This window comes from Rhea pennata, chromosome 4 (genome assembly GCF_028389875.1).
Source record: "Rhea pennata isolate bPtePen1 chromosome 4, bPtePen1.pri, whole genome shotgun sequence".
Lineage (NCBI taxonomy): Eukaryota > Metazoa > Chordata > Aves > Rheiformes > Rheidae > Rhea > Rhea pennata.
In genome coordinates, this window is record NC_084666.1 from 65,120,292 (window position 1) to 65,147,935 (window position 27,644).

General features: G+C 41.3%; 1 protein-coding gene across 2 annotated transcripts in view; it reads right to left on the minus strand.

Annotated features, from left to right (window-relative positions):
• Positions 1–4,376: 4,376 nt before the first annotated feature.
• Positions 4,377–27,644, minus strand: part of TET2 (tet methylcytosine dioxygenase 2) — a 72,741-nt gene continuing 49,473 nt past the window's right edge. Inside the window, exons 2-11 of one of the 2 annotated variants that reach the window (XM_062574160.1) lie at positions 23,149–26,530; positions 20,765–20,855; positions 17,063–17,156; positions 15,667–15,875; positions 14,698–14,848; positions 12,488–12,577; positions 9,839–9,976; positions 7,981–8,341; positions 6,481–6,714; positions 4,377–5,868 (exon numbers count right to left, since the gene is read on the minus strand). In XM_062574160.1, the coding sequence (XP_062430144.1) occupies positions 5,309–5,868; positions 6,481–6,714; positions 7,981–8,341; positions 9,839–9,976; positions 12,488–12,577; positions 14,698–14,848; positions 15,667–15,875; positions 17,063–17,156; positions 20,765–20,855; positions 23,149–26,530 (5,310 nt within the window). In that variant the 3' untranslated portion in view covers positions 4,377–5,308. Of the gene's footprint in view, positions 6,715–7,980; positions 8,342–9,838; positions 9,977–12,487; positions 12,578–14,697; positions 14,849–15,666; positions 15,876–17,062; positions 17,157–20,764; positions 20,856–23,148; positions 26,531–27,644 lie in introns of both variants that reach the window. The other variant, XM_062574159.1, reaches the window with a different exon arrangement.

Here is a 27,644-nt window from a genome sequence, read left to right on the forward strand (position 1 = left end):
CTGCGCGCCGCTGGAGGCGCAGCGAGTCCCTGCGGGATGCTCGCGGCGCCGGTGCAGCCGTGGTGGAGGCTGCTGCCTTGCAGCGGGACGCCCGGGCTGCGCTCCCCGGGAGGAGGGAATCGGGCATTTCTGAAATGCCTTGTGCCCTGCAGCTGTTTTGCAGCTAGGTCTAAACCACAAAGTTCACGTTTAAATCCGTGGTTTTGTTTTCCCTGAGTTTTACTGAAATGAAAACCTTTTTTCCTTTTTTTTTTTTTTTTTTAAGTATTCCCTGAGTTGTATTTTGAAGTAATGGGGAGAACTTGCATGCTGAGAAAGCACAGCTCTACCACTTCTTAATCCTTACCTTTTCTTGTTAGATGTTTCACCTCTTCAATATAGGTCCTTTTGTTTGATGTTTTCCCCCTTTTCCCTGACTCTGCCATGCCGATACCTTGCCGTATCTTTCAGCAAAATCTCACTAGCTGCTCTTAATTTTGCTTGGGATTTGTTTGCCCTGGCTGGGCTTCGCTTGCCGTCAGAGCTATTCGGTCATTCCCATTGAGAAAAAGCCGTGTCGTGTTCGGTGCATCTGAGGAATCGAGGCAGGAAGAGGCAAAGGAGACGAGTGGGCGCGAGGATGAGCCGGGGCTCTCTCCCGGGAAGCCCCCACGGGGTGACAAACCTTTGCGAGGGCCGGAGCGCCTGCCGGTCCCAGCTGGCCGCAGCGCAAAGGCGCGCCCGCGCGGAGGAGATGACCGTGGTGCGCTGCCGCAGGCGTCCCCCGCCCCGGGAATACGTGGAGAGCCGGCCCCAACGTCCCGGGCTTTTGCGTTTTGACTGCCCGGGAGGCTGGGCCGTACTGATGTGCAGGACGGGGAGGCTTCCCCCGGGTGCGCAGAGCTGGCAGAGGGGGTACCTGGGATTGGCGACCAACGTGGGCGCTTAGAAGAGAAAGCTCGAAAAGCTTCAAAGTACCAATTGCTGCAGCAACGTTTTGCAGCCATGGAGAGAGCGATTTCTGTCTTTTCCCACAGGACGGAATATTTCAGGATTCAGTCGTGGTAGCCCTTCAAATTAAGATGGTTCCATAAAAACAAGCCTTTCACTGTGCCTACAAGTGCAAGGATATACGTCGTGTTATTAATTTAGACTCTTACTGCTATTCTGCTTTTTTTGATTGTGTGATTAAGATCGTACGTAAGATTATAGGTGCTTTTTATGCTATACGCTGGAGTATCCTGCCATTTGGAGGAATTTGCACGAACGGGTCGTGCAAACAAGCACAGCAGAGACGCCGCTTGTCCCATCCCGTCCCTCCCCTCCATCTGTATGTATCTGTGCCTCGTACTCGGCAGTGAGGAAGCTGCAGTGGGTGGGCAGGCAGCGTCCGTCCGTTTTCACAAATGCTGTGGGAACCCAGCACGGGCGCTCTAGACCCTCTTCCTCTCTAAAATGCCTCCCGCCTTCTCTTTGACCATAGACTTTGTTCTGCGAAAACCAGGGTGAGGTAGCTGGTGTCTGAACCCTTCAAAGGCAAGAGTCAAAACAGAACTAAGAAAAAGCTTGATGTCTAGAACTCTTTTTATATATATATATATATATATATATATATATGTATTTTTTTTAGGAAATACAGCATTAGAGACTTTAATCTCTTGCGCCAAGGAGGGTGGAGGTGGGTTAAAGCAGCTGGATGCGTGTGGACAGTTGCCGTGTTGAAATGTTTGGGCCTGTGTGTGTCCCACTGCTCCTAAAGCTAAGCAGGGGATTATCCTGATACAGCAGCTGATGTGTTCAGTTTGAGCTGCCAACGTAAGCAGCTTCCTCTCTTTTCCATAACACGATATTAGATTAATTTCCCCAGGCTAGCGGTCCCACCGTTGTGCAGCCCCTCTGGGGCTCCTGGCTTGGGCTTGGCGCCGGGGGCCTGTCCCAGCACACAGGCACTGTCGCTTGGAGGTGGTGATAAGGACTGTGAAAGACAAGTTTCTGCAAGGCAGACTTAGAGTGCATTAAATAAATATAAATTTTATTAAAAACACCCACATCTCAGCGTTATCAGGAATGATATAATAAACAGCTTTCAAATAACCTGCATTACATTACAATACTTACAGTATTTATAACCATCCTCAGATTTTTTTTTATAGACATACCAACATTTCATGAAAATGAATGAAACTGAAGTAAAAAAAAAAAAAAAAAAAATAGAACATAAGCATAGAAAATGCACACAGAAGTTCATTACCTTAGTGTCAAACTGCTAAAGTTTCCTACACAAGTTAACCACTAGCTTTAGGAGTGAACTTTATACCACTGTGCGTCAATCAAGATGAAAATTTCATTCAAGTAAAGTTGACACCACTCAGAAGCATCTTCAAGTATGGCTATAGTCAACCTGATAATCCTATACAAGCAATTCTGTCTGCTTTGTCATTCGTTCCAACTGAGGCAGGGTTCTGTACACCAAAAATTACAATTTGGGTATTTACAATACATAACTGATTCGCCAACTAAGCTTCCTGCTCTTGCTGCCAGCAGTTTGGCAAATGACGGTGCACGGCATATTAACCAAACATCTACTACGGATTAGGTGAATAATATAGGATTAAAAAAAAAATCACCAGAAGATGAAGATTTATAATGATTTAATTAAATCTGATATATAGCCATAATTAAAATTTTTTTAAAAAGTGAAACTTTTGTTTCAATGCAGTGGGTAAAGTCACAGACTGGGAATTAAAAAACAAAATTGCCATAATAAATATTTGACGATTAAAACCCAAAGGCCTCCTTTGATTCACTTGAGTTAGGTTGTGATTCTGTTAGATAAAATTTATTTCGACCAAACTTAATCTTACAGTATATTGCACAAGATATATCTGGGACATGGAGGTTTGCATGTTTAGGGAAGCCCTTGTACAGACTGTACCTTTCTATATTTTATTTTATTCATTACAGTATCCAAGAAGCCTTGTTTAGAGAGTGACTTGAAAAACTCTAGCAAACAGTCACTTGCCAAACCCCTGCCTTACGTTTTTCCCTTTAATCAGCTCAGTGCATTCTACTTTCTTCTTGTTTATTCATTTGAAACAGGCAAAACATTCTAAATCTCTTAAACACTTTCATTACAATAAAAAGAGCTAACGAATTTACAAAATTAGTTTTAGTTACATCAATACATGTACAAGAAAAATTAGAGGAGGGATTCAAAAGAAAAGCATTAAATCCCTGAAAAAAAAAAACAAAACAGAAAACCTAAGAATAATATATTTAACCTACAACAGCTTTACATACACACAGGTGACACGTTGGCATAGGAGAACATGAGCTGAAATATCCCTGAATTTTTAGAACCAAAAAAAAAAAAAGTTGAAGTTCAAGTTATACTTGCTAAATGTCAAGTACTGAGAGAGTTTTTTTGTTTTGTTTTTTTTTTTTTTTCCAAAGGCTATCGGGGGGGAAAGATGGTATACAATATATAAACTTTCACACTCAGTTCAATATCCTATTGCCAAACTAGTGTTGAGGTATATGACAAGTAGGAACATCACTCAAACCTTTTAATGTATTTTTAGCTCACATTATGATATATTTGTAGCAGGCTGAGTAGCACCATGATGTGAATTCAGCTCAAAACCCAAATATATATAGATTTAATATTTTTACAGTACTAAAATACTAAAGCATTGCGTTAAAAAAAGTTTTGTTTACAATTTAATTTACTATACAACTCTCCTGCTTTTTTTTTTAATAGAAATTAATGATTTAAAACCACCACAGCAAGCCAGCTGCCTATTTTTTTTTTCTATTTAATCAACGGAATCACACAGAACTAACCCTGTTTCATTCATCTTGTGTAGGCATCAGTCTGCTCAATCTTCCTGGAAAAGAGGACACTTGCACCAAGAAATGACTTACACCACAATGTACATAATTATCAACACAAAAGCAATCTGCCATTCGATATTGAAGAGCATACAGATCTTTAAAAACAGCAGAAGCCCAAGCTAACTAGTTGTAATCTGTCGCATGCTGCTAATTATTACCTGTGGTTAATATAAAATTCCTTCCTTAAAACTGTACACATTTGAGCAATGAACTTGTCATAATAATTGTAGAAAACAGTTTACAGTATAGCTTGTGAGATGAGCACCAGAAAAACATGTGTTTTGTGTACTAAAGTATTCCCTTGTATCCAGTAAGCCCCATTTTTACCATAACTGACTGTATTAAAAATGGATATGTAGCCCACTAGCAGATGCACGGCTAAAACAAAAGTATTTAAAAGCTTTTTTTCTTTTAAAAAAATTATCTTTGCATTTTAAAATCAAAGTAAACTCTTTTTTTTTTTTTTTTTTTTTTTTTTTTATGTCTTAGTACCTTAGCATTGTTCAAGTTGCCAAGCTTAGGTAGACAAAGTGCTTTTGAAACACTATTTAAAAAAAAATATCTCTCTATATTTTATCGTCCTTTTCTAGGACTTGACTGGATGAGCAAAATCCAGAGGTCTTTGTAATTCCCATATGTTAAAAAGAAGCTTATTTTAACATCAGGTAAATTCAATACATACATGAATGAAAAGGTCCTCCCTGTTGTTGAAGAACATTTGAGTACATAATTGACATTTTAACTGTTATAAAGGCATTAACTGTTCAACTGTTAAAATAAAGACACCATTCTCTTAGATAGCACCATGTTTTAGAATATCCAAACAAATTCAGTGTTTTGCTGTCTATTCATTATGTTTTATATGTATCTACTTTGTTAAATAAAATGAAGAGACTATTAAGATTACAGTAAAAACTGAATGTTAAAAAGCCATAATTCCAGTATTTCAGTACATCATAGATTCAGCACCAGATGTTATTTTAAGATTCCTGCGGTTGTAATACTACAGTATTATTTTTTAGGGTGTTTTTTTTTTTTGCTCCTGTTCCATGACTATGCAAACTTGATGATATTAAAAGTGGTCACAGATGTGCAAAACTGTAAGAAAAAAAAATCCATTTGCAGATTATCTCTTTCAGTAATGGAGCCAGTGTTTTCAAATGTAAATTGTGAAACACTTTTTTGTTTTGTTTTTGCATAGGATGCTTTGGTCTTGTTTCCTACGTGCCATCTGTGACCACTTAAAAAAAATCAGTGGAAAGTAAGTGCGCTAGTAAGATCACCTCTTTTTGCTGGTGTGCTGAGGCTCTTCCCACTGATGAGTTTCATGAAAACACTGTTTCCTTCCCCACCCTTATCTTCCCCCAAACCTAGACAAGAACTACCCTACAGCCGTGTTGTTTTTTCAGATGAGGTAACCGACAAAGGTATGATGTTAGATATATCTATTGTAAGGCCCTGTAACCCGTGTAAAGGCATATGGAGATGTAGTTACTGTGGAGTCTGTGGTGACCGACAGTGTCCGTTGCGCGAGAGACTTGATGAAGCGCAGGTATGTTGGCTCTGAGGGTTCGTGAGGTTCGGCGGGCTCTCGCTTTGCTTTTTTGCCGTAAGATTTCTGAGGCACGTAGTCTGGACCGTACTTTTCACACTCCTCCTCTTTCTCTCTCGCCTTCTCAGCCATCTTCGCCTCCCACAGAGCCAGACCGTGTTTTGGCTCATTCATGCTCTTGTGCTGGTAAAAGACAAGGGATATTCTGGTGGGATGGTTCCTGTTGGGGTTTTTTAGGGGGGTTGTTGCATGGAGCTCACGTTTTGCACACTCTATGAGAATTGACCCATGAGATGGAGCAACTGCCACTCCTCCAATTTCTGGATCCAGAAAGCTCTGCTCACTATCTGACCAGACTTCATCAGGATCCTCTGCTTTTTCTGGATTCAGCACATCAGTTTTATCTAAACCACCTTGGGGAGTAGTCCTATCATGGTTTTGACCTGGAAGCATGTTAGACAGACCATTAGCTGTGTGTGAAATCATTTCACTATCCTTATTTTGGAGATGCAGCGAATTAGGAGCACCACTAAATATACTTGGAGCAGAATGGTATTCATGCGCCAAATGCGGAGGGGGCTGCACGTGGTGATGTTCACTGTTCTTACTCATGGAGGCATAGTCCATGCTTGGATTACTCAGATTAGATTTTAATCTTGAGGCAACCTCCATAAAATGGCCATCAGCCTCATGGGTGGAGTAAGAGGAAAAAGACCCTACGTGGTGTACATTTGGTCTAATGGTGCAATTACTGAAGGAGTCTACCTGCATATTTTGGTTTCCATAATTCAAGTACTTGGGACCAAAACTCTGGTTATTCCCAAACCTATGCTGGTATAATGTTTGAATGGGTGGTAGACTTAGTTTAGACATAGGGTCTTGACTCTGACACCTATACAAGTCCATGTGCTGATGCTGGGAAGAGTAGGAGCCCAAGTAAGAGGGGCAGTTGTCCATAGGTACGTTTCCATTGCATTGGTAGGGTGGATATTGGTTATTTTGACTTAGTGATCCTGAATAAGGGTTCATGGGACTGGAAGAATTCAAATAAGAACCTGTAGGCTGTGATGAGGTTGTATAGAGGTTCATGGGACTGGACCCTCCATAAGGATCTGAAGTATACGAAGAGCCTGGGTAAGCACTGGGTGGATTAGGCAACCTCGCATAAAGATTTGCAGAACCTGAACCCGAGTAAGAATTAACAGGATTTGACTGAGGGTTGTTAGGGAGAGTGCGCTGTGGATGCTGCTGCTGCTGTTGTGTGGCCGGTCCTGAAAGACGTAAAAGATCTGTAGATGTAAAAAGAAATAAACAAAAAAGCTTTTCTTCTTCTTCTTTTTTTTTTTTTTTAACATGCATGCTTTCTATTATAGAGTGTCTTCATGATAACCATCTATGAAATTTCTAAGCATATCATATGATATGTTAACAGAGGTTCCCTTTCTACTATCTCAAATACCATCCTCTCAGAAGCTGAATAAATACTAAAGCTACTCTTCCTTTATGGCATGCATCCAGTGAGATCAGATGCTAGTGGCCGTGAGGAAAAGAGGGCAGTGCAATCTGCTCAGTCACACGCACATAATCCAGCGAATTGAGTTGTCATTTAAGTAGCCCATGAAATGGAGCATCAAAGTGCACCCAAATAGCCATGCATAAGGTAACTGTCTTTTACTAGGAAGAAATAAATAACTCTTGAACAGCCATATAAATAGATCTGTCTCAAAAGTGTCCCTTGCTGTATGTAAAAAATCAAGTGGCATTCACTGATGAGGATAACAGTTCAGTAGCAACTGAGAATAACTGAAACATAGAAAAGAGGAAAAAATATAATTCATTAAAGCGAAATGGCATAGTTTAATGGTTAGGGTTCCCTAGACTGAGTCACAGAAAGGCTGACATCCATTTGTGGGCATTTCAGTGATCTTCTGGGTGGCCTTGAATGAATCACATTATTCCTCTCTGACAAAGTTACTGTAACAACAAAATAGTCATGATGAGCTCCTATGCCCAGGACTCTTTAAGATCTGTTGATGAAAACTGCCAGGGATTAAGTGGATTTGTAAACTTTTACTCCACTGGGGAAGAACTTGCTTTGCTTTTGGTCTTGAAACAGAAAATATTAATAGTGATAAAGAGGTTAAACTTGAATCTACAGCAACCAATGAGTGATGTTTAGGTCACTCTTTTTGGGGACTGGCGTCACACTGTTTCCTTCATGGCTTCTGTCACTGTTAGTCAGGTAAAGATACTTAGCAGTGCACTGGATGGCAAGCAGGATTTGCAAAAGCACCTGACTTCTGCAGGTGCTAACTAACCAACAGTGAATGACTTCTCAACAAAGCATCTCTTCTTCTGCTTCTACAGAGTGGACCATGATTTGGCACTTTATAAATGTACAGTATCCACATTTACATTCAAGAATCTTTGCTTTTTACTTGAAAATGAGCTTGTGTTGAGAATAATGGGTTTTTCTGAGACTCATTATCAATGATCCTAATTTCCAGGAAGCTTACCAGTACTGATAAAGATCCTGATCAGATTCATGTGCTTACCTGCTAGCTGCTTTGCATGGCCAGCTGCCTCTGAATTGCCTTGCTTGTTGCGTGCTGCAGCAGCCTTCTCTCTTTCAGCTTTGCTAGACCCGTTCTCTGAGGAGGAAAGCTTTTCTGCTGCTGCTTTCTTTGCTTCTAGCTTCCTTTGCCGACAGGTCTTAACAGGCTCTGCTAACATCCTTACTTTCCGGCGAAAGGAGGTAAGGACCTGGATGCTGCCATTCCTCTTCTTCTCCTCCTGGCCTTCAGCACTTCCGAACTCATCTACGTCAGAGACTTTGTACAATGGGAGCACGTGCAGCTGCTCATCTTCTGGTGTTTGGCCAATTTCGCGATTGTCTTCTCTAGTTAGTGTGCAAACCTGTCAAAAGGGCAGGTTAGCGCAACTCTCTCCAACTCTCCTGAGAAGCAGAGACCTGAAATGCTAGCCTGCACGTTTCACCCTGCGCTCGCACTGTCAGTGTCGCCGTCTGGCGAGTTACTTGTAAGCGTTACGTTTCTGTACAATTTATGCAAATCACAACAAGCCTGCAGTCTCATTTCTTCTGTTGCTCTGTTTGACAGTGTTCGTGTAAATACAAAATACATATATATTTATGTTTCTTATATTTGTGCTGAAACTATAGTTGCATACTGCTTATGCTGAAATGAACTGTGGTGGATGGTACTGTAGCTGGGATGCTAAAACAGCAGGAACTGGGACTTTGAACTCAACCAAAGGGTTTTTTTTGTTTTTTGTTTGTTCCTCTTTTGCTATAATACATTAGGTAGCTGCCTATTGGAAATGGTGGAGAATATGAAATAGTGCCATTGTATTTCACACCCCCTTATGGTGGGAGGTTCCAGGGCCTTGCAGAGGAGCAAGTCATTCTAATGTCAATGCTTGAACACTGCATAGAGATCTAAGGAAGCTACTGTTGCATCATGCAGCAGGTTTATTGTGTTAGCTCCAGTTAAAACAGGTATTGGGAGTATCTCAGTGGAAAAAGAGGCTGATACAGGTATATTTTATAGCCAAGGTATTGCATCAATCAATCTTGGGAAGAAAGCTCAGCTAGAAATATATATTTTGGTGGTGGTGGTTGCCTTGTAAATAAAGTCAAACCCTGGAAACAGGACAAACTTAGTTGATCTTAAAGTGGTTAGTCTCTTTAGTCATAAAAGAACTCCTCTGTGTATAGGAATCAAGGCAATCATGTCAAATTACAATGATTATTCAAAATTGAAGATTATTCTTTCCCTGTTTATCCCAACTGTATTGTCACAGAATGCAGGGAACAGAAGTATGCAGGAAGTATGCAGGGAACAGAAGTAATCTACTGTACACTGAAAAACAGAGTTTTCCTGGTATTTTCTATAGAACCTTTGCTGTAAAATGCTCAAATTCTGAATAGAAGAGAGTAAACTGGATGAACAAAAGAACGATGGTAAGGCTTACAGACTCTCTGCTCATCCCAACTAGGAACGAAATCCCAACTTTCAAAAATCTCTTCAAAAGAAAATTATGGAAAGAAGCCATTTGTTTCTACCATTTGTTTCCATTTTTATTTTATAAAATATTTTGTTCCAGAAATGTTGAAATGGGCATTTTGGCCCTGCTGGAACCTTCCTTCAGTTGTCTCCACAATTTCTTTCTTTTACGAGTTCTGTATTAAACCTTTCTTTAATCCATCATAAGCCTCACTCATCTGAATGAACAATTGTGTATGGGGTAATAAGTTAGTTCAATTACTGCTTAATGTTTCTTTTCTGTATCATTCTGCATTACGTAATTATGAATTTAAACAGGCTGAAGATAATGAATAAAATATATAAAATTACAGCTGAAATAAGGAGGCTGTATGCATCACTGACTTACCAGTGTGCTCCCATTCTGCATATTGTGCAAGTCTCTGTGAGCATGAGCGCAAAAATCCAGGCAGGCAGTGACCCCTGAGAACGGGCGACCTTCTTTGAGACCCAAGCGACACTCTGGTGCTCTGTGTTCGTACTCGATCTGGAAAGAGAGCACAGGTGTCACAGGAACTTACTTGCAGATACTCTGTTACACGGAATTAGCACCGAGCACTCGGTCTTTGTAACATGCAAGTCTCCTAGCATCTTGGAGGTAGTAACATAGAGATCTTAAAGGCAAATAAAATCAAGCAATTATTTTATAGAGGTTTCTTACTCATACGTCATTCCTCGTTGCTTTCTTCCCTGTTACCTTCCGTCACTGCCATGACTGTGAAATTAGCCAATAACACTTTTTCTCACATATTATTTTTGATTCTCTGCCAACAGTTTGTGTTTTTACATGACAAAGTGCATAGTTTCAGTGTCTGACACTGGAAGAGTTTGTGTAGACTGGAAAAGAACCAAGTTATTTAGGGAAAATGACTTTAGTGAACTGACTTCAGAATGATTTCATAAAAAATGATAATTTGCTTTTTGATTTGTAATATTTTGGCACACCAGAAGTATATTTCATTAGCTTTAGTATAACACTAACCCCTGACCAAAAAGAGAGAGAATTCAGCCCAGACTGTATTTTCTATACATATACTTACTATTAAGGAGCGTTACAAAAGTTTATAATGAAATAATAAACCATACCTAAAAGTATACCAAGCCTCATACAACCTTTGGTTTCATATTTTATTTATAAAATGAAAATTAAACCAAATTTGTAAAATGCTTTGCTGAAATTCCTAAACTTTTCTAATGAATGTAAAAAAACCAACAACTACTACACTTAATGGAACTTTTTAAAAGTTACTGTGAAATTAGAGGTTTTGCCAAGTTTTGATCCAAGTTCATCAATAAAATGTTTAGCTTGCTCTCTGATTTTTATTTTTTAAAACTGGAATATTTACTTATTGCTGTATTTATTATCACTGGTATCTAAACATAAAAGCAAAACAAAACTTGAAACATGTAAACTTTGGAATTAAAAGAATGTTTTGAAATATTATTATTTGGTTTAGATTTACAAATCTAATTTGTTCTGATCTAAATTTGCATTTCTTCTCAGGATTCAAAGGGGTATCGGTTTTAGGGCTGCTTCTTTTTATAACTTTTTACCGCTACCAGAAAAATCGGCCCTGATCACCTCTCTTTAAAGCCAATGACAGTAGCTTGACCAGGGTTTCCCCCCAAAAATAAAGTTTGCGTGAAATTCCTGAAATAGGCAAGCTATTTGCATGGTTTATTATATGAGATAAAAACTGAAACTTGTAAAAGCATGTACCATCAACAAGCATCAGGTAGAACCGTATCTTACATGGAGAAAAGTTCTGTAGAGAATTTTGTGGCGAAAGAAAAGCAGCCCAAGCAAAGAAGCATTTTATTGTTTGCCACCCCCTCATTTTTTCTTCTTCCTCTTCCTTTCTTCTCTTGCAGAATGACTCTCAGATATTTGGAGAGATAACCACAGCTAATGGGCACACAGCCACAATTTCCTCCATAATGAGTCTCCAAACATTATCTGATCAAGTAAGTGAAATCGTGTGAGTCTGTACTGAACCTGCTTACTCTGCCTAGTTGCTACCAAATATGCAGTACAAGAGTAGATTTTACCACAAATAAAACTAAAATGGACAGTCTTGTATTACAGTTTACTGTTTCTGTTGCATTCCAAAACCTAGCTTGTTCTGATGACTGCTACAGCAGAGAGTATTTTCACAGGTTGTTTAGACATAGTGTTGTCAATAGGACAGCAAGAAAATGTCATAGTTTGCTGTAATGCTGATAGAGTTTGGAGACTATAAATTTGTCAAAGGGTTTTGAACCTCAGCAAAGACAAGGAAGAAGATGAGTTAAGCATTTGCAAGGGGCACGGTATCAAATTTTGATGCAAATATCTGAAAGACATTTGGTAAAGAAGTAGAGGTGAGAGACAGCCACAACTGGGGGACCTCATACGGCTCAGAATGTGCCAACATCTGTGACTACTGCCTGACAGAAAATATGCATGTGTTTTCCCCTAGTGCAAGAATGCTGGTGCTGGCACTTGTGTGCATGTGTGTGTTTAAATACGAAGCTTCATTTTAAAAGCATGTCTATAATGGCTATTTTGGTGAAAGCTAAATTAATTTGCCACTTGAGCAGAACCAAAACTGTGGTTTCAGAACTCAAGTACATGAATATAATACACGGCCTCCTGACACTGTTAGCAATCTCACACCATCTTTGTAGCTGTTTTGCTAGTTTGGCTTGTGAATCACGCTAAAGCCAGATACTTTATATTGTAGAGCTGCAGAGTTCTGCTCGAGCGTGAAGCAGGACTTTGTTGTCATTAGGCAGGTACAGAGATTAATTTTCTTTAGTGGCTCACATATATACCATTTGAAGGCATTTAAATTGAAACAGAGGATTTTGTTTGTTGCCATTTGGCTTTAGCCCAATGTCAAAGTAGTACTAGCGCAAAATGTACGAATGGTTTGACCAAAGGATGAAGCATTAACAAAACATGGTAAAAATCTAGTTATTTGCATGGCTGCTCTGGCTCCTTTTCCCCCCAGCGTACCTGGTTATTATATGCATCAGGTGCAAGCTTCTTGTAGGTGGGTGCCATCAGGGTTGATAGATTCTGCAAATTGGATTCTAGTTTTTCTTCCTGTTAGCCAGATGAAATAAAGTTCAATGACATGTCTATACCATATGCATGGGATCTAACAAGTTAGGGTCTGTTACAATTCATAGATAGTTGTGTAAAGTCTAGATCACTGTCATTCCTGTTTACACAACAACTATTGTCAATCTTCTTTTAATTATGCTGATCTCCACAAAACTCTGATCCTCGTGAGAGGACATAACATACCATAACCTCAATTTGATTTATATTAAAAAGAATCACATTCTTCAACACGGAGATATTTTAGATCCAAGCATGATGACCTTCATTATTTTTCCTATTGGAGTTTTGGGAAAATAATATTTCTCTTTAGAAAATTCAAGAGAAATAATATGGGAATGCTCCATCAGGTTAATCTGACTAATTTAAGGGTTTTCACTACTGAGATAATAACACTTCAACATGTTTAAATTATCTTTTCTTGCAGCAATTTACAATTACTACAATCCTTCAGACTTTTCCAAGTTCCCAGTTCTTTAGTAATCAAGAACTGTGGACATGTCTAGTAGTCAGTGATGCAGAATTAGGAATGACCACTTTTCTTTCTCCTTTAAGAAGGAGAGGTACAAGCTTTCAAAATGAAAGGCTCTTAAAAAAAAGTATTCCAATAATCTACTCCAAAGCTGTTCCCCATTGTTGCAGGATGAGAATCCCATATTCAAAATCTTCCTTAGTTAAAAATAAGGGCCTCATTTCAAGTGCATAAAAAAATAGAGGTGTCAGGGAGTGCTGTAATTGCTTTTAGAAATTTGCATATTTCAGTGAAGGTGTGAAGAGCTGTGAAAAAGCTATGGGTTTGAGGGTGCATTTTGTCTGGTACATTACAATTCTGTATCTCCTGGTAAAACTTTGAGTTTGTCGGAATCCAGAATGACATTATAAAATGGTCAAAAACATCTTGTTGTGACCTTGTGGCTGCTGCCGAAACCTGGAGCTTTTGTACAGCCTGTAGGTTACCATTTGTGTTACTTCTAGTTTTTGTTGGGGAGGGTCCTATTTGTGTTGCCTCTGCTGTGTGTTAACCACCCCCTGATCTGGATGCGTGCTTTTGCCGCCCCCCTGACTTTGTGTGGGAACGAGACTGGAGGATAAAAACATTTTCCCTGCCCAGTCCTGGCTTCCATGGGAAGTAAATCGCTTCCATGCAGGCTCGGAGGGTGCCCTGGTTGGCTCTGGCCTTATCTGCAGCCTAGAAAATTCGGGGGGCTTAGGGCTGCAGGTTATGATAAAGAGGGCTTTGTGCCACACGGTTGTAGGAGAGCAATTTTATAATTCCTGGGGCGAGACGGGGGCAGCAGGGAGGAAAAATGTTAATGATGCTATTCTCAGCGTAGTCCATAAGTTGCAAACATGCCCAGCTCTCTGAGCTTGTAAAAGAAATGCTCAAGTTTAAGATGCCAGAACACACTGAAAGCTGTGGACCTATGCAACAGCACACAAGCAGCAGTCTAGGGACTGAATTGGCATATGCATGCTAGAAACAGACCAGGCCACTAGACCTTCCCAGGCACATGAATAGCTGGAGGTGTCCAGGACTCACTGTGACCGCAACTTCAAAGATACCGTGTGCCTAAGGTAAAATCAATGTTGTTTTACTCTGTTTTCAACTGTTTTTGCTGTAATACTGAGTCCAGTCTGGACTCCAGTCTGTGGGGCGGGACTGTATGTAGAATGAGTCTCCCTACTGTAATCTCAGAGTTTCAACATACTTGTCTGCATGAAGTCTACTCCGGTTCCCAGTTGCAATCTTGTATGCCTTCAGCTGGTAAACCTTCCACTCTGTCACTGGGGAATGCCCGACTGTAGGCCTAACGCAGCCACAATTATTCAGGCCGTGCCCTCTCCTCTAATTGCGAAAGCCTGCAAACATGGTTTCAGGTCTCAGGGCTTTAACCAGCTGTCAGAATTTGGACAGTCAATTCAGCTGTCTCAGTGACTGGAATCAATCAGTCTTGACTGGCAGTTATTTAATCACCCTGCACGTATGCAATTCTAGCAGGGCTCTGGCCCCTGGTGTCTTGTAGTGTATCTCTTACTTGCAGAGTGACAGAAAACATTTCATTGCAAACGAGGCAAGTTTCATTTTAAAAATGGGCACCAACCTCTTTTGGGTCATCCCCCATCAGCTTAAACTTTCTTGGAATCTTGCTTCTGGCAAACTTACAACCGTTGTAGTACATGCTCCAGGAGCAACCAAAGGAAAATGAAGCACCACAAGTTTCAGGGTCCAGCCCTTGACATGCACAAGTCCGTCTAAAGAATGAGAGAATACAGCTATTAGCAGCAGGCGAGGCAGCCTGTAGCGCTCAGAGTGGGTGTCAGTGTTCTGCCAGTGCTGTGGGAAGTCACCAGTCTCAGATCTTCTTCCATCAGTAAATAACGAAGAAAGGAAAGAGGGAGTTGCATGTTTTGTAACAGATTAATTTATCGTAATGAATAACTTCACGGCAGCAAAGCAAGTATGGGTTTCCTATACTTCTGTGAGAAACATGGCTTGGATCAAAAGAGGATATGTTTAGGTAGGTGGTGCCTTACTAGGCAGTGATATGAAAGGTACCTGCAAGGTCTCTGTGGATGGCACTGTAAGCATGTGGAGTGCTCTGGCAGGTGTTAGGCAACAATTTCTGAAATCAGACTGTACCCACAAAGCCAAAGGAAGTAAAACATAGTCATTACTAAGTCAGTTTTGGCCTAAGTGTTCTTCACCATCAGAAAGACATGGGGAAAAAGATACATGGCAATTCCTTTAGATGTAAGCTAGCTTCTGTAGAAGCCAGAAAGGCCTCCAGTATGATTTAGTGCATCTAATTTTTATGACAAAGAAGAGGCAGAGGTATCTGCTGTCCTAGGCCCAGCAGAGATGCCGTGTTTTAAATATACTGAGATGCTTCTTAACTCTGGGAAGATGTTTCCTCTTATTTTCAAGGATGTTTATTTTGCTTTTCTCAAAAGGTTTATGGGGTTTCAAGCTGTCTGAAAGAGATAGCTTGAAAGGTGTGCACATTTCATGGTACGAGAGCGGGCGGAGGTGCAGCTGTACGTTTGCTGAGCGTCCCCTTTGTTTTACTTACTCTTCGTTCAGGGCGCACCGCCGGTTTGTGAGTGTGCCGTACTTTCTCAGGGTGTCAGTGAGTTCGGAATACAGCTTGTCGGCCAGGCTTGTCGGGATCCCCTCCCAGACCAGGATGAGAATCACGATCACTGCTGTCTCACACGTGTGGCCTGCTCGCTCGCGCACCAAGCACAGTAGCTTTTCCTCCTGACTGCTTCTGCGGACTACCTGCGTGCACAGCAACACACCCCCACAGAGCCCCAACCCAAACAGGGTGTTTCTTAATGTGAAGAGCAGGAGCGGAGGGAACCTCAGCATTATTTTTTTTGGGGGGGGGGGGGGGGAGAGAGGGCGGGCAGGGGGCAGGGTAGTTGCTTCTACTTCTGTCTTTCTCTTTGTATCTGGCAACGCAGATTGTTTTCATTTAGTGATATGGGCCAGGGCCCCCCTTTCCATGTAATGAAGCAAGGCCAGGCTCCGAGATGCAAATCCTTACTGATGGCATGGAAAGCCACGGTGGCGGACACTAGCTTGGTAGAAGCATTCCCCGTGCTCGGATTTGGCAGAAACATTCTCCTGAATCTACGTTACGGTACAGCTGGCCCGCTTTGATTAGGGGCAAGAGGAAGCAAGCGGTGAGACGCTTACCTCCGCAGCGCGGACATCTGCACTGAGGACAGGCGCCATGAGGGGAAAGGAAGGGAGCGAGGGGAAGGGACCGAGTAACTCGACATAGGAGTTCTCTCCCTTTTCTTCCTGAAGTTAAACAGCTAAATTTCTGATTAGCCTCCCGGTGCTGTGACCTTGCCCGCCCTTACTACGTACAAACATTGCAGCAATAACAACAAAGCAGGAGATACTGTTCAAATAAAAAGGGTGTCCTTGCTTCTTGGTGCCTTTGCTACTGTGGGCATTGCTGAAAGAAGGTGCAGTCTGGCATGCATAAAGACTGCAATTATGTATCAGTTTTTCCTCATCCTGTGTTTCCCCAACCCACCCAAGCTACTCAGTAATGTTTGTGCCAAAGCAAGGCAATGTTTGCTAAGAGGGTGTACTAACAACTGCCTTGAACTGGGAGTGCATTTTAAAAACACCACAGTGGTGCACTTTGCAGGGCTTATTTCTAAAGTAAATTAAGCAGGAAGGAGAATGTCTGATGTTGTGTATCTTAGATCTAAGTGAAAATGCTTTCCTTCTCTGGTTTTGATACCTTTAGGCCAAACTTTATCCCTGCTGATCTCCAGGCAACTCAAGTAAATGGAGTATGAGTGGCAATGGGAGCAGGCTACAGGCTTTCTGCTCAGCTGGTTTACGTTTCTTAGCATTAACTAAAACAACAACATGTCACTGCCATCTGCTTACGTGGACGATCACACTGAGCTAGATTGGTATTAATGTTTGTGGACATCACTTACCCATTTAGCAATAGGACATCCTTGGGAGCTTTTGCCTTCTTTCCCAGTGTAGACAACCCTCTCAATCCTTATAGCTTTACCCTTCTGTCCAAATCTTAAACAGACAAAAATATGTACAATAAGCAGATTCCTTTGATTCTGCATGAGCACTTAAAAGATGGAGCACATTGTGAGTCTTATCTTAAAAAAATACACGCTGTTAATTACAAACAGGGAGGGATATGTAACACCGTTTATCCTGCTCGTTTTATTATGGTGGCGGACTGATGTGTTGAAATAAGCGAATGTTTTTAAGGCATCACAGATGAGTAAAATTTGTCCATATCATATTAATGTTCCCAAACCTTTTAACTGCTTCTGTAGAGAATTTGTTTCAGCTGGCATTTTGAAAGGTGGACTTGAAGTCTAATTCTGGGAAAATTTTATATATATTTTTTTTAATTTCTAGGTTAAATTTAAAGTTATTACTCTGCAATATAAATAATGAAGCTGTCACAGAATGGCTGCCATGCAGTAGTCGCTCTATTAATTTTCTGTGCTTGCGCTTCTATGCTTGATACGATGTGAATCAGTTATGCCATGATTAATTTGCTTTGTATCTATTTCCTTTATCATCCATTTAAAAATTATGATTTCTGTACTTCAGCCTCACTTCTATACTGAATTAGGATTGCAAGATGCCCTCAAATGATGTCACTCGTGTGGCTGTTGAGACTAAGGCAGGCAAGCTTAGTTCTTGCTGAAGCATCAAGGTGACGCTTCAGCCAAGGGGATTATGCACTCAAGGCAGAATCTAGCCCCCAAAGCAAGCAGTGCTATTACCCAGAGCAAACGAGATCACCTTTCTATGGCCTCTGATTTGCCGGTTGGAAATACGTGACAAATGCTAAGTGAAGCAAATCTTGGCTCAACAGGAGAAGTGCCGGGCCTGTTAGGCTGTTCCCAAGCATGTTCTCCCACCGCAGCCGGGGTGCCAATCTGCGAGCGCGCCCCGGGGCTGGCGGGCTGCGCGGTTGTAAACCTCAGCATCTGCAGTCGTACGCGTCCGGCTAGGGAGCCGACTCGGCTGCATTTCGGGGCCTGGGCAAACTCTACTTCAGCAGCGTTTCTGAAATTCTGCTGCCCTCAGTGGTGTTACATTATTTAAAATAACCAAGTGTGTGGACTAAATCATAGTCTCCTTGTCCTTTGCCCATTACCTATATAGCACTCCACAATATTTGCTCATGTAACACAGACGTCTAATACCACTTTGAGAACTTATGAACTTTCATCCCTTTTTTGTGCACTAAAATCTTAGTGACACATTTAAGAGATAATACCTGTATTTAAACTTCAGTCCTTTAAAGCAAATGAAAAATGATGCTTCTTATATGTGATCTCATTGTGAAATTTCAGTGTCACAGGAAATTATAAGAACGAAATAGCGTTGTAATACACATGTTCTGCAGGCAACTGTTAAGTCATTTTTTCCTACTTAGGCTAGCATGTTAGTATACTTTTGTTTCTTTAATTATTCTCAAAAAACATTTTTAAGTCTTAATGTTTTCTATCAGTTTGCTAATCTGGATTGCAACACAACTGTTTTTATGCCACTGTAGAAATATGTTGTACATTACACACTGAAAATTAAATGGACTTTGTCTCAAATCTTTTCAACTGTCACAAAGGAATTTGCGCCTGATGTTTGTCATGCTTGCTTGCAGAGCAAAGCTGACTGGCTTTGCAATCTGAGCAAAATTCACTGAGTGCAAAGTAGGGACTGGGAGAAGGAAAAGGTAGAATGTAGGCATCCACTACAGATTCTGCAAGATATTTGTTCTAGTATAGCTAAAATATCAACTGTAAGTAGGAATTCCATTTCTGTTTTGTTTGGCAGTGGTAATACCTTAAAAATCAACCCACATTCATGGGAAGCTAGTTCAAAAGTGCTTAAATCGTTACTATACGTCACCAGCTGCACCCCTGTGCTTGAGAGTACCTTTACAGCTAAGTGCTTTTTTCACTTAGCAAAATTAGCTAATAAAATTAGCTAATAAAATTAGCAAAATTTGCTAATAAGAAACAGCTCCAGAGTTTTTCAGTCATGGAATCACACACTCCATGCAATATGAGCAATTGTAAACTAGCTGTTGTTCAATTAGCTTCTATTGTACTCTGCTGAGTATTTGCATGTTACCTAATCTCTCAGGATTTCCTTCTGCCAACATAAAATGAAATCAAATGCAAAAAAAAAAAAAAAAAAAAAAAAAGTGAGGTCAATATTAAGGATGAAAAATCACACTCTAAAGTCAAGAAATGCAAACAATTTCATCTCTAATAATTGACAGTATGACATGAATGACTTCCCTGTTTTATTTATTATTTGTAAATATGAAGGAATAAATCGGTCAGTTTGAGCTCTGGAAATAAGAAATTGTAGCAAGCTTCTCAGGAGGGTCAGTGTTCACTCCCCCTGCACAGGAAGCAGCAGCTTTAGGTAGCTTGCATGCATCTGAGCCACTCTCAAAGCTGAAAACAGGGCAAGCCCTGCACAGGAATCACAGGGAGGGAAGTGCTAAGAAAGCAGAGAAAGGACCTTTGGACTAACCACCTAGAGTTAATACGAAGGGTTTAAAATGCCCTCAGTGGTCCAGAGTCGCACAGTAATGAGTGCAGGCCAGCAGACCCTGCTGAGAGCAGCGCAACAACTGCTTAGCTCAGACACAGCACTGCCGTGACACCTCTTTGCTCTTGGTTCCACAGCTAGCTTGAGCTTCTTCACAATTCTGGAAGTCCAGATTTTTAAGGTATTAACAAATCAAATTTCCATTTGTCTACGACTTACTGAGGAGATTCTTTTGTTTGCTTGTTTGTTCAGAGGGGGAACTGCATTCCCAGATATCTCTAAAAATCTGGCCACTAGTGTCTATGCATGCCAAAAGCCACAAGTAATGCAGAATTCAGAGTGGAGGAGACACTTCTGTGTGATGGAGTTCTTAATCTAAATAGTGTTGAAACGATGGTGCGTTTTGCACTTGGGCATTTTTTTAAATCACACAGATCAGGTGTCCGTTCTGTGCCATTCCAAAATCACTCGTTTGCTTGGATTTGATGTAATAAATACATCACAGGATGCAACATGATATGAGAATTCTCCCCACACAAGATAAGGCTGTTTATATGCAATTCTCTGTGGAAGGGGGATGTTTTGTCAAAAAGCTACTTACCGATTCCTCTAAATCCCACCCACTAACTCTGTAGTCCTCTGGAAGTGACTGAGTTAGGTATCTCTCTTTAGAGATACTATATGTTTAATAATGGTGGGAGGAGAAGGTAATACTGGAGTTTGGTATTCTGCTCTCCATCGTCCCCCTACCTTGGCATTCTCCTACCCAGAGGGAACACCAGGTCCATGCCTGCTTTCACGGCCATTGCCAGCAGTCTTGCTTGGCAGGCTGGTGAATACTTGTTCCTGCTTGGGTTTGCTGGCATCTGTCTCAAAGTGCACAGCCTGCCAGCCAGCAGACTATTAGCCCTGTCAAATATTGTGACTCTCTGGTGAATAGCACAGCGCGTAATGTTGGCAACACTGGAGTAGCTAAGCCTACAAGTAATTACTTGATTTGCAATTGTTTATTTCTTTATGTGCAAAAGCTGGAAAAATTCTGACATCCACAAAAGGATAAACGTTAATCTGCCCTGTGCCTTTGCACTAATTACCTTTCTTCCATGATTTCTCTAATAGCTGCCACATTAGGACCGGCTCCTAGATGGGTATAGAAAGGACCTTCATCTTTTTCAATAATTTGCTCTGTTTAAAACAAAATAAAGGTTATTACGTTGAAGCTTAATTCTTTAATGTAAAAAGTCACATTGCAAAGCTTACATCTAGCTAATTGGAATAGTGCTGTATTGGTCTTGGAGGGCTGAGTTTTCAAATACTTATGTCCAAAGTATGCTCATGCAATTTGTACAAAACATGCAAAGCACGTGGCTAATTCTGCAAATAGCTGTGATACAGACTGTGTGCCTTTTGCTAGCACAAGTAGTTGTTTCACATCTGAGGCTTTACACTGAAATTCAAAAGGCCTTTTCCAGTTATCACTGAACAATTGTTTCTCCTTCTCCCGCTTCCTCCTCTCCCAGTATCTAGAAAGGAGGATAAATGGGATAACAATGGCAAATATTGACCTTAGTGAGCTGTACGGTATTTGCTTTTCTGCGGACGTGTTACAGTGTAGGAACTTGCAGCTTGAGAAAGTGGCCGTTAAGGTTACATACAGAATTCCTGCCACTCACAAAAAGAGACTGTGTGAAATGAGAAAAGCAAGTTTGCTGAAAGAAATCCTGCACAAGGCTTAGCCAAAACACTTGTATGCTAAGAATGTTGTCTCAGTTCTCTGTGTTTAGGTTGGCCCACATCAGCGTTCACAATATATGCTATATGTTTGTTTTGATAGCAGCAGGCAGGCTCCAGCAGTAAGTAAGAAACGGTTGAGCTCTGCTTGGGTTCACTAGTGGGTAGTGGAAGGAGCCGACTTTATGCTTTTTGCAATGTTAACTCCAAAGGCTAAATGAGGTGATGTTGCTCTTAACACAGAGCCTCTGGAAGTGGGATGAAGGCACGCTATAAACCTGAACATGTCAATGGGGAAATGGCTTAATTTAAATCTCCCTAAAAAAGAAGTATCAGTAGGAAAGAGCAGTAAGCCCTATCAATCGCTTCATGGCACTAGGTTCTTCAAAGAGGGCAGGAACTAGGTTTAATGCTCCATTATTTCCTAGAGGGTCTGCTAAAATGGATATTGAAGAATTAAAATGTAAGAGGAGAATAAGCTCTCTCTGTTTAGTTCCCAGTTGCTGTACTGGATAAAAAGACAGCGAGAAGAATGAATGGTTGCTAAAAAAAAAAAAAAAAAAAAAAAAAAAAAAAAAAACTTGTGCCAACTCTGTTGGAGAAATGATCTTAAAAAAAGCCCCCAGAACTGCTGAGTTTAAAAAGCTACATTTTGTAGTTTGTTTCTTATACAGCAACTAGAAACAGCAAGGAGCTGGCTTCTAGTTTTCTTATCTTCCTAGGAGTGCTGGAAATTTATTACCTCCTCTTTTTGTTCCCCTAGATCATCACTGATCTAGGCACTGATCTAGATCACAGCCTAAACATTCAAAAAGGCAAAAAGGTCTGTTTTGCAGTTTCAACTTTCCCTTTTCAGTTGGTACAAAATTCCAAGCTTTTGGGGGCTATAAGTAAGGGAAACTGCAATAATGATGGTAGTGGTGGTGCTGAAGCACGTGTACCTTTTGCCTCAGCCTGAAACAGCAGTGCAAAATTCATCCAGAAGCAGAGTCCAAAAGTGCCTGTTAGAGCTAACAGGGTGCAGTGTCGGTGCTGCAGGGCAGCGGGGGCTATGGGGCCAGGCCTGCTGCTTCTCTTCCCCCTGCTCTACTCTTCCAGCTTTTGGGGACCAGGCATGGTGTGATGGACAGTGAGGGTCCCCGCGCTGCTCTTTTGGCGCTGCTTCTGTACCTTCTCAAAGCAACTGTTGTTTTGTTTTGCATATGACAAGCAAGTGAAAGGAAGGAAAAACTTTTGCAGCAAGTCAGGAATCTGGCATCCCTTCTTTGCCTAGGCCTGACTGAGGCAAACGTCAGTAATTTCACTGTTTGAATGCAAATTGGAGTAAGGATCTGAAGTTTTGGACCCAAGACATATTTTATAAATGCTATATCTGACCTTGGCTAACAAGTCAGATTATGAAGTTGTGACCTACTTTTTATCAGGATGTTGTCGATATCTGTCTGCTGCTCAAGGAGAATGAATATGAGGTGATAAATCAGATATTTTTATACCATCCATAAACATTCTGACTCAAAAAATAGACAGATAATTGCTTTATGAAATATTGAAAGGAGCCCATTTGTAGCGTTGGATAAGTGTAGTACGCATAAGTGTATAGAGCTACAGGTTTATAAGTCTTTACTAATTACTGTTCTGAAAAAAAAACTCTGCAACAAAAACATCCAACTATCCCCCACAATCTCAGCTTGAAGGCTAATTTCCTTACTTTGAACTAGTATCTTTTAGTACATTTCTCAGCACTTACCAACACAGCTGCAAGATGGGAAATCATACTGGGTTTTGGCAGGTGTGTCCAATAAATTTTTTACAGGAGTATCCAATAACTTGGAAGGTGAGTCTAAAAAATTATTGAGAACAGTTCCAGCTGTTCTTTTGGTCGGGGTTTTCTCAGCAGAGGAGTTTGCTTGTTGATCTAAGATGGGGGTCTGACTGTCAAATTCTGCAGCACTGGTATTTCTTGATAGTATGGTAATGGGGCCTGCTGTTTCAACCTTCACATGTTTGGGTGATTTGATAGTAAAAGTCTTGTGATCAAACAGTGATTTGACCTGTATCTGTTTTAGCTGCTGTTCCATTGTCTCAATGATACTCTTTTGTTGCATATTCTCACAGCCAAAGTGCTGATTCTCTTGTTTAATTGTTTTTTTCCACATTTTGTTTTCCAACTGGCCAGTTGATGGACGCATACAGACATTAGACTTTAAGCCAGCCTCAATTTTTATAGGCTTACGCACGGCACTGGGACCAATCTCGGTTTTGGGTTGCTGATATGCTTGTTGCTCCTGTTTTTGTAAGAGATGCCACCTTAGAGCAGCATGCTTTTGAAAATCCTTATGGGTTTGGGACTGAAAATGACAGCCTCTCTGGTCCTGTGAGTGTAGGGGAGTTTGCTGGCTGTGTGGTAAGTACCGCTGAGGAATCTGTGTAGCTTGTTGGCTAGGGATATCTTGATTCAGGCTACTGCTATAGCCTTGTGTTTGCTGGAGTGGTAGCTGTATAACTGAAGCTTGTTGTGTCTGTTGTTCTTGTTCTTGAAAACAGTGATTCACATCTTGCTTTGGGGTCAAGTTATTTGAAAAATACTGCACATGTTGTAAGTCCTGCATTTTGTTTGCTCCAAAGCGTTCAATATTCGCGGCATTCTCCTTCTTCTCAGAAATCAAGTGCACGTTGTTTTGGCAGGGATGCTGCAGACCAGAATTCGTTTTCTGACTGTAAAGGGGAGCTTTGCTATTCACGCTCTGGACCTGCTCTAGTCCTAGCTGAGGGTTATGCAATGGGAATGCATTTGATTTCATGTACTTACTCCCAGTTTGAAAACATTCATCTGCTTTAAGCTGACCGAAGGCTGTCCTGTCTAGCGGCTGTTCGGTGTTGCTTTGGGAGCGGGTTTGAGGCAGTTCTTTACTTTTCATTTGCAGAGCCTGTTGCTGGTTTGGGGTTAGCTGCGGACTGCGTGACAGTTGTGTCTGCTGTGCCTGTTTTTGAAGCATCTGTTGTAAAATGTGCGAATGCAAGAATTGCTCATTTTCCCCTGGCTGGGGATTCAAGTGCTGCTGTTTCAGTGGGGGCCCTAAAGGCTGTTCGGCTTGTTGTTCTTGCCTTTGCTGGAGATGGAGCTGCTGCGTAGGGTGTTGCTGCACTTGGGACTTGAGTAGGGAATCCATCTTCGTGAGCTGTGGCTGTGGTGAGTGTTTTTGGAACGGCAGCTGCTGGTCAGCTGTGGGAGGCGGCTGTAGCTGGGAGGTCTCACTTTTGTACAGCAGAGGAATTTGTTCCTGTTGCATTATCTTCTGGTTCTGGGGCTGTCCCGATGGCCCCTTTAATGCATCAGGACTTCCAGCATACTGTTTTGTATAGGCTGGTTCGGCTGTATTTGCCTGGAATTGAAGAATTGAGCGTAATAATGCTTCGTTGGGCTTCTGAGGAGGTTCTCTCTGGCGAAACTGAGTGGAGACCAACTCTATCCAGGCTGCTTTTGAGTAATGTGGAGCCTGTTGCACAGACTCTTTCACTTGGTCCTTTTCTTTCTCAGGAGGAATATCGGGTTTGCTCTGTTCTGGGAAATGCTGATAGTGTTGCTGCAACTCACTGTCACTTCCACATACTTGCAAGTTTTGGATGGGAGGCTCTGATGTTGGCATCACTTCTTCTGGGCGCTGCTGAATTGAGGCGGCCGTAGCAGCTTGCGGGTTGCTTTCACTGACATCTTGTTGTGATGCCTGAGGCTGCTGTGGAAGTCTCTGCTGAGGGTGAAGCTGTTGCTGGATGAGGCCGGGACTTCCTGACATTGGTCCCTGCTGTTGCCCTTCATTCTTAATCTCTTTAGGAAGAGTTTCATTGCTTCTATTGTCATAGGAATGGTGTCCTTCTTGCACCGCAACGGATAGTGCACTGTTCATTTCTGGAGCAGGAGGAGCAGAGGAATCGTTATTAAACATTGAGTTTTGTTTAAACAAAGCACCATTATTTTCTGCTTGCTCAGAAAACCTTTCCAGAGCGGCCTTCTGAGCTTGCAGGTTACTGCTGGAACTAAGAGAGAGGTCTTGGTTGGGAACCTGCCCTATATTTCCATGAACAGCACTGTTTCCTACAGATAACTGGTGTGTATCATAGCCTGGAATCTGCTGCTGTAGCTGTAGTTCTGGTTTCTGAAGTGAATAGCTACCTGGCAATACAGGTGGTTTACTGGAGTCTTCTGCATTATAGACCTCAGTAACCACTACAGCTGGCACTTGAGGCAGCTCAGAGTTTGAGGTCTGTGGGGAAGTGATCTGCCCTGAGGTATGGGATGAATGCGTTGTCTCATAGGACAACTCATTAGTAGCCTGACTGGTAATGGCATTGATATGAGATGTGTTCTTCTGCATTGCTATGGAAACATGTTCTGGATAATATTGAGACAGTGTTTTCTCCAGGAGTTCACCATGCATGCTTTCCATGGAAGAGGCAGAAACTGTAGCACCATTAGGCATTGGCACTGCCTTGTTCTTAAGTAGTAAGACAATGTCCCTGTTGTGACAATGAACGTTTTCCTGCTCCTGCTCATTCTGCACCAGGAGGTCTTGAGGGTTTTCTGAACCAACACTGTTGTATCTTGAAGTCTGTTTCAAATCTGGAGTTTCATCTTCTTGTCCTGTAAAACTCTCAGTTTTCTTCTCACTGTAACAATTGGAGACACTTGGTTTTTCATAATTATCTTCTGGCTCAGCTTTTTCTCCGTTTACTTCTTTGTCTTGTTTAAATTTCTTGCTCTGATGAAGTCCATACAGAGAAGGCTCACTGAAAGTGCGTTTTATCCCACCATTTTGCATATATTTAGAATATACTTTCTTTTCCTGTAAAAGGTCAGGGCTAACTCGGTTATTTGGATTTCCCTTCACGTGGGGCACTCCGTGGTTGCTTTTAATGAATAGCCACTCGTGGTCACCATTTACTTCAACTTCAGGCCTCTCTGTTACTGGACTTCCATTCTGTAGCTTCATTGAAAAAGGCTCTGTCTGGCAAACGTGAGAAGATTGCGGTATTAGAAATGGACTCGATCTATTGCCGTCAACATGGTTGGTTCTGTCCTGTTCCATCTGGCCTGCTCCGGGGCCATCCACAAGGCTACCCTCTGAACGTATCTGAAAGAGAAAAGAAATGGGATTTTGGGTTTGCTTGATGGACAGCAGATTACTGACAATTCTTGCAGCATTCAAGTGGTTGTCATCCTCACTCGTTTTCACATGCAACGTGAGCTCACAGGCACACCTAAGGGGGTTTCACTTCACTAATGCTATCAGATTTTGCAGCCTCCGTTTATCCCTTTTTCTTGGGCGTTTATTCTTTGGGATGAAAAGAGAGTGTGAAAATAAACTGCAGCTCCATATCCCCATTTAAGACACAAACAGATATTTTACCAAAAAATCTCTCATAATGGTGCAAGAAGTATTCTCTGCTTTTGTGTGATTTGTATAGATAGACTCCTCAGTAAGGCGGAAAGTCATGCAGAAACTGTGGTTCCCAGACTTGGTGCTAATCCTGTTATTTGATTATAGTGTGCCAAACCTCCTTTGTCTGACTTGAAGGATTATTGCCACCAAGCTTGCCAATTAGAGGAGAAAAAACCCTCTTTTTTTTTTACTCTTAAGCTGTCTGACAGGGTCTTTTAGAACTGGCATTCCAAAGACCATACAAGTGGCACAATACATACATGTGAGACAAAACTATGCCTGATTGCTGTCCATAGAAATTCTTACAGTTCATCAACATCTTAATAATGTTGATAGAAACAAATTAAGAGATTTCTAAAAGGTTTGATAGAAGTGACATTTTTCATGTATTAATTTTCTTTTTAAATTATGGCCACCAAATATGGCCATGGCTTAAATTATGCATATGGATTTTGAACTGAGCCCCACAGCTGTGGAACTAAAACTCGTTCTTCCCTGTTTGGATGGAAAATCCCATTGTCTTGTATAACCTTTATATTTTATTTATAAAATGAAAATTTTCATTGCATAGAAGTACTGACAATGTGCAGTGAACAAATTCCATGTAATGACAATCTAATCCTGTTCACATAGATCTTCCCAAGATTCACAATCCCTGTAAACACAGATAAAGCCATTGTTTGACTCTGCTCGTAATTTATTCTTTGTTGGCTTTGAGATTCTCAAACAGTTACAAATGACACAAGACAGACTGACAGAGGGGGTTACAGATGTGAGATTGCACAGGGAAGGTTTTGGCTCATGC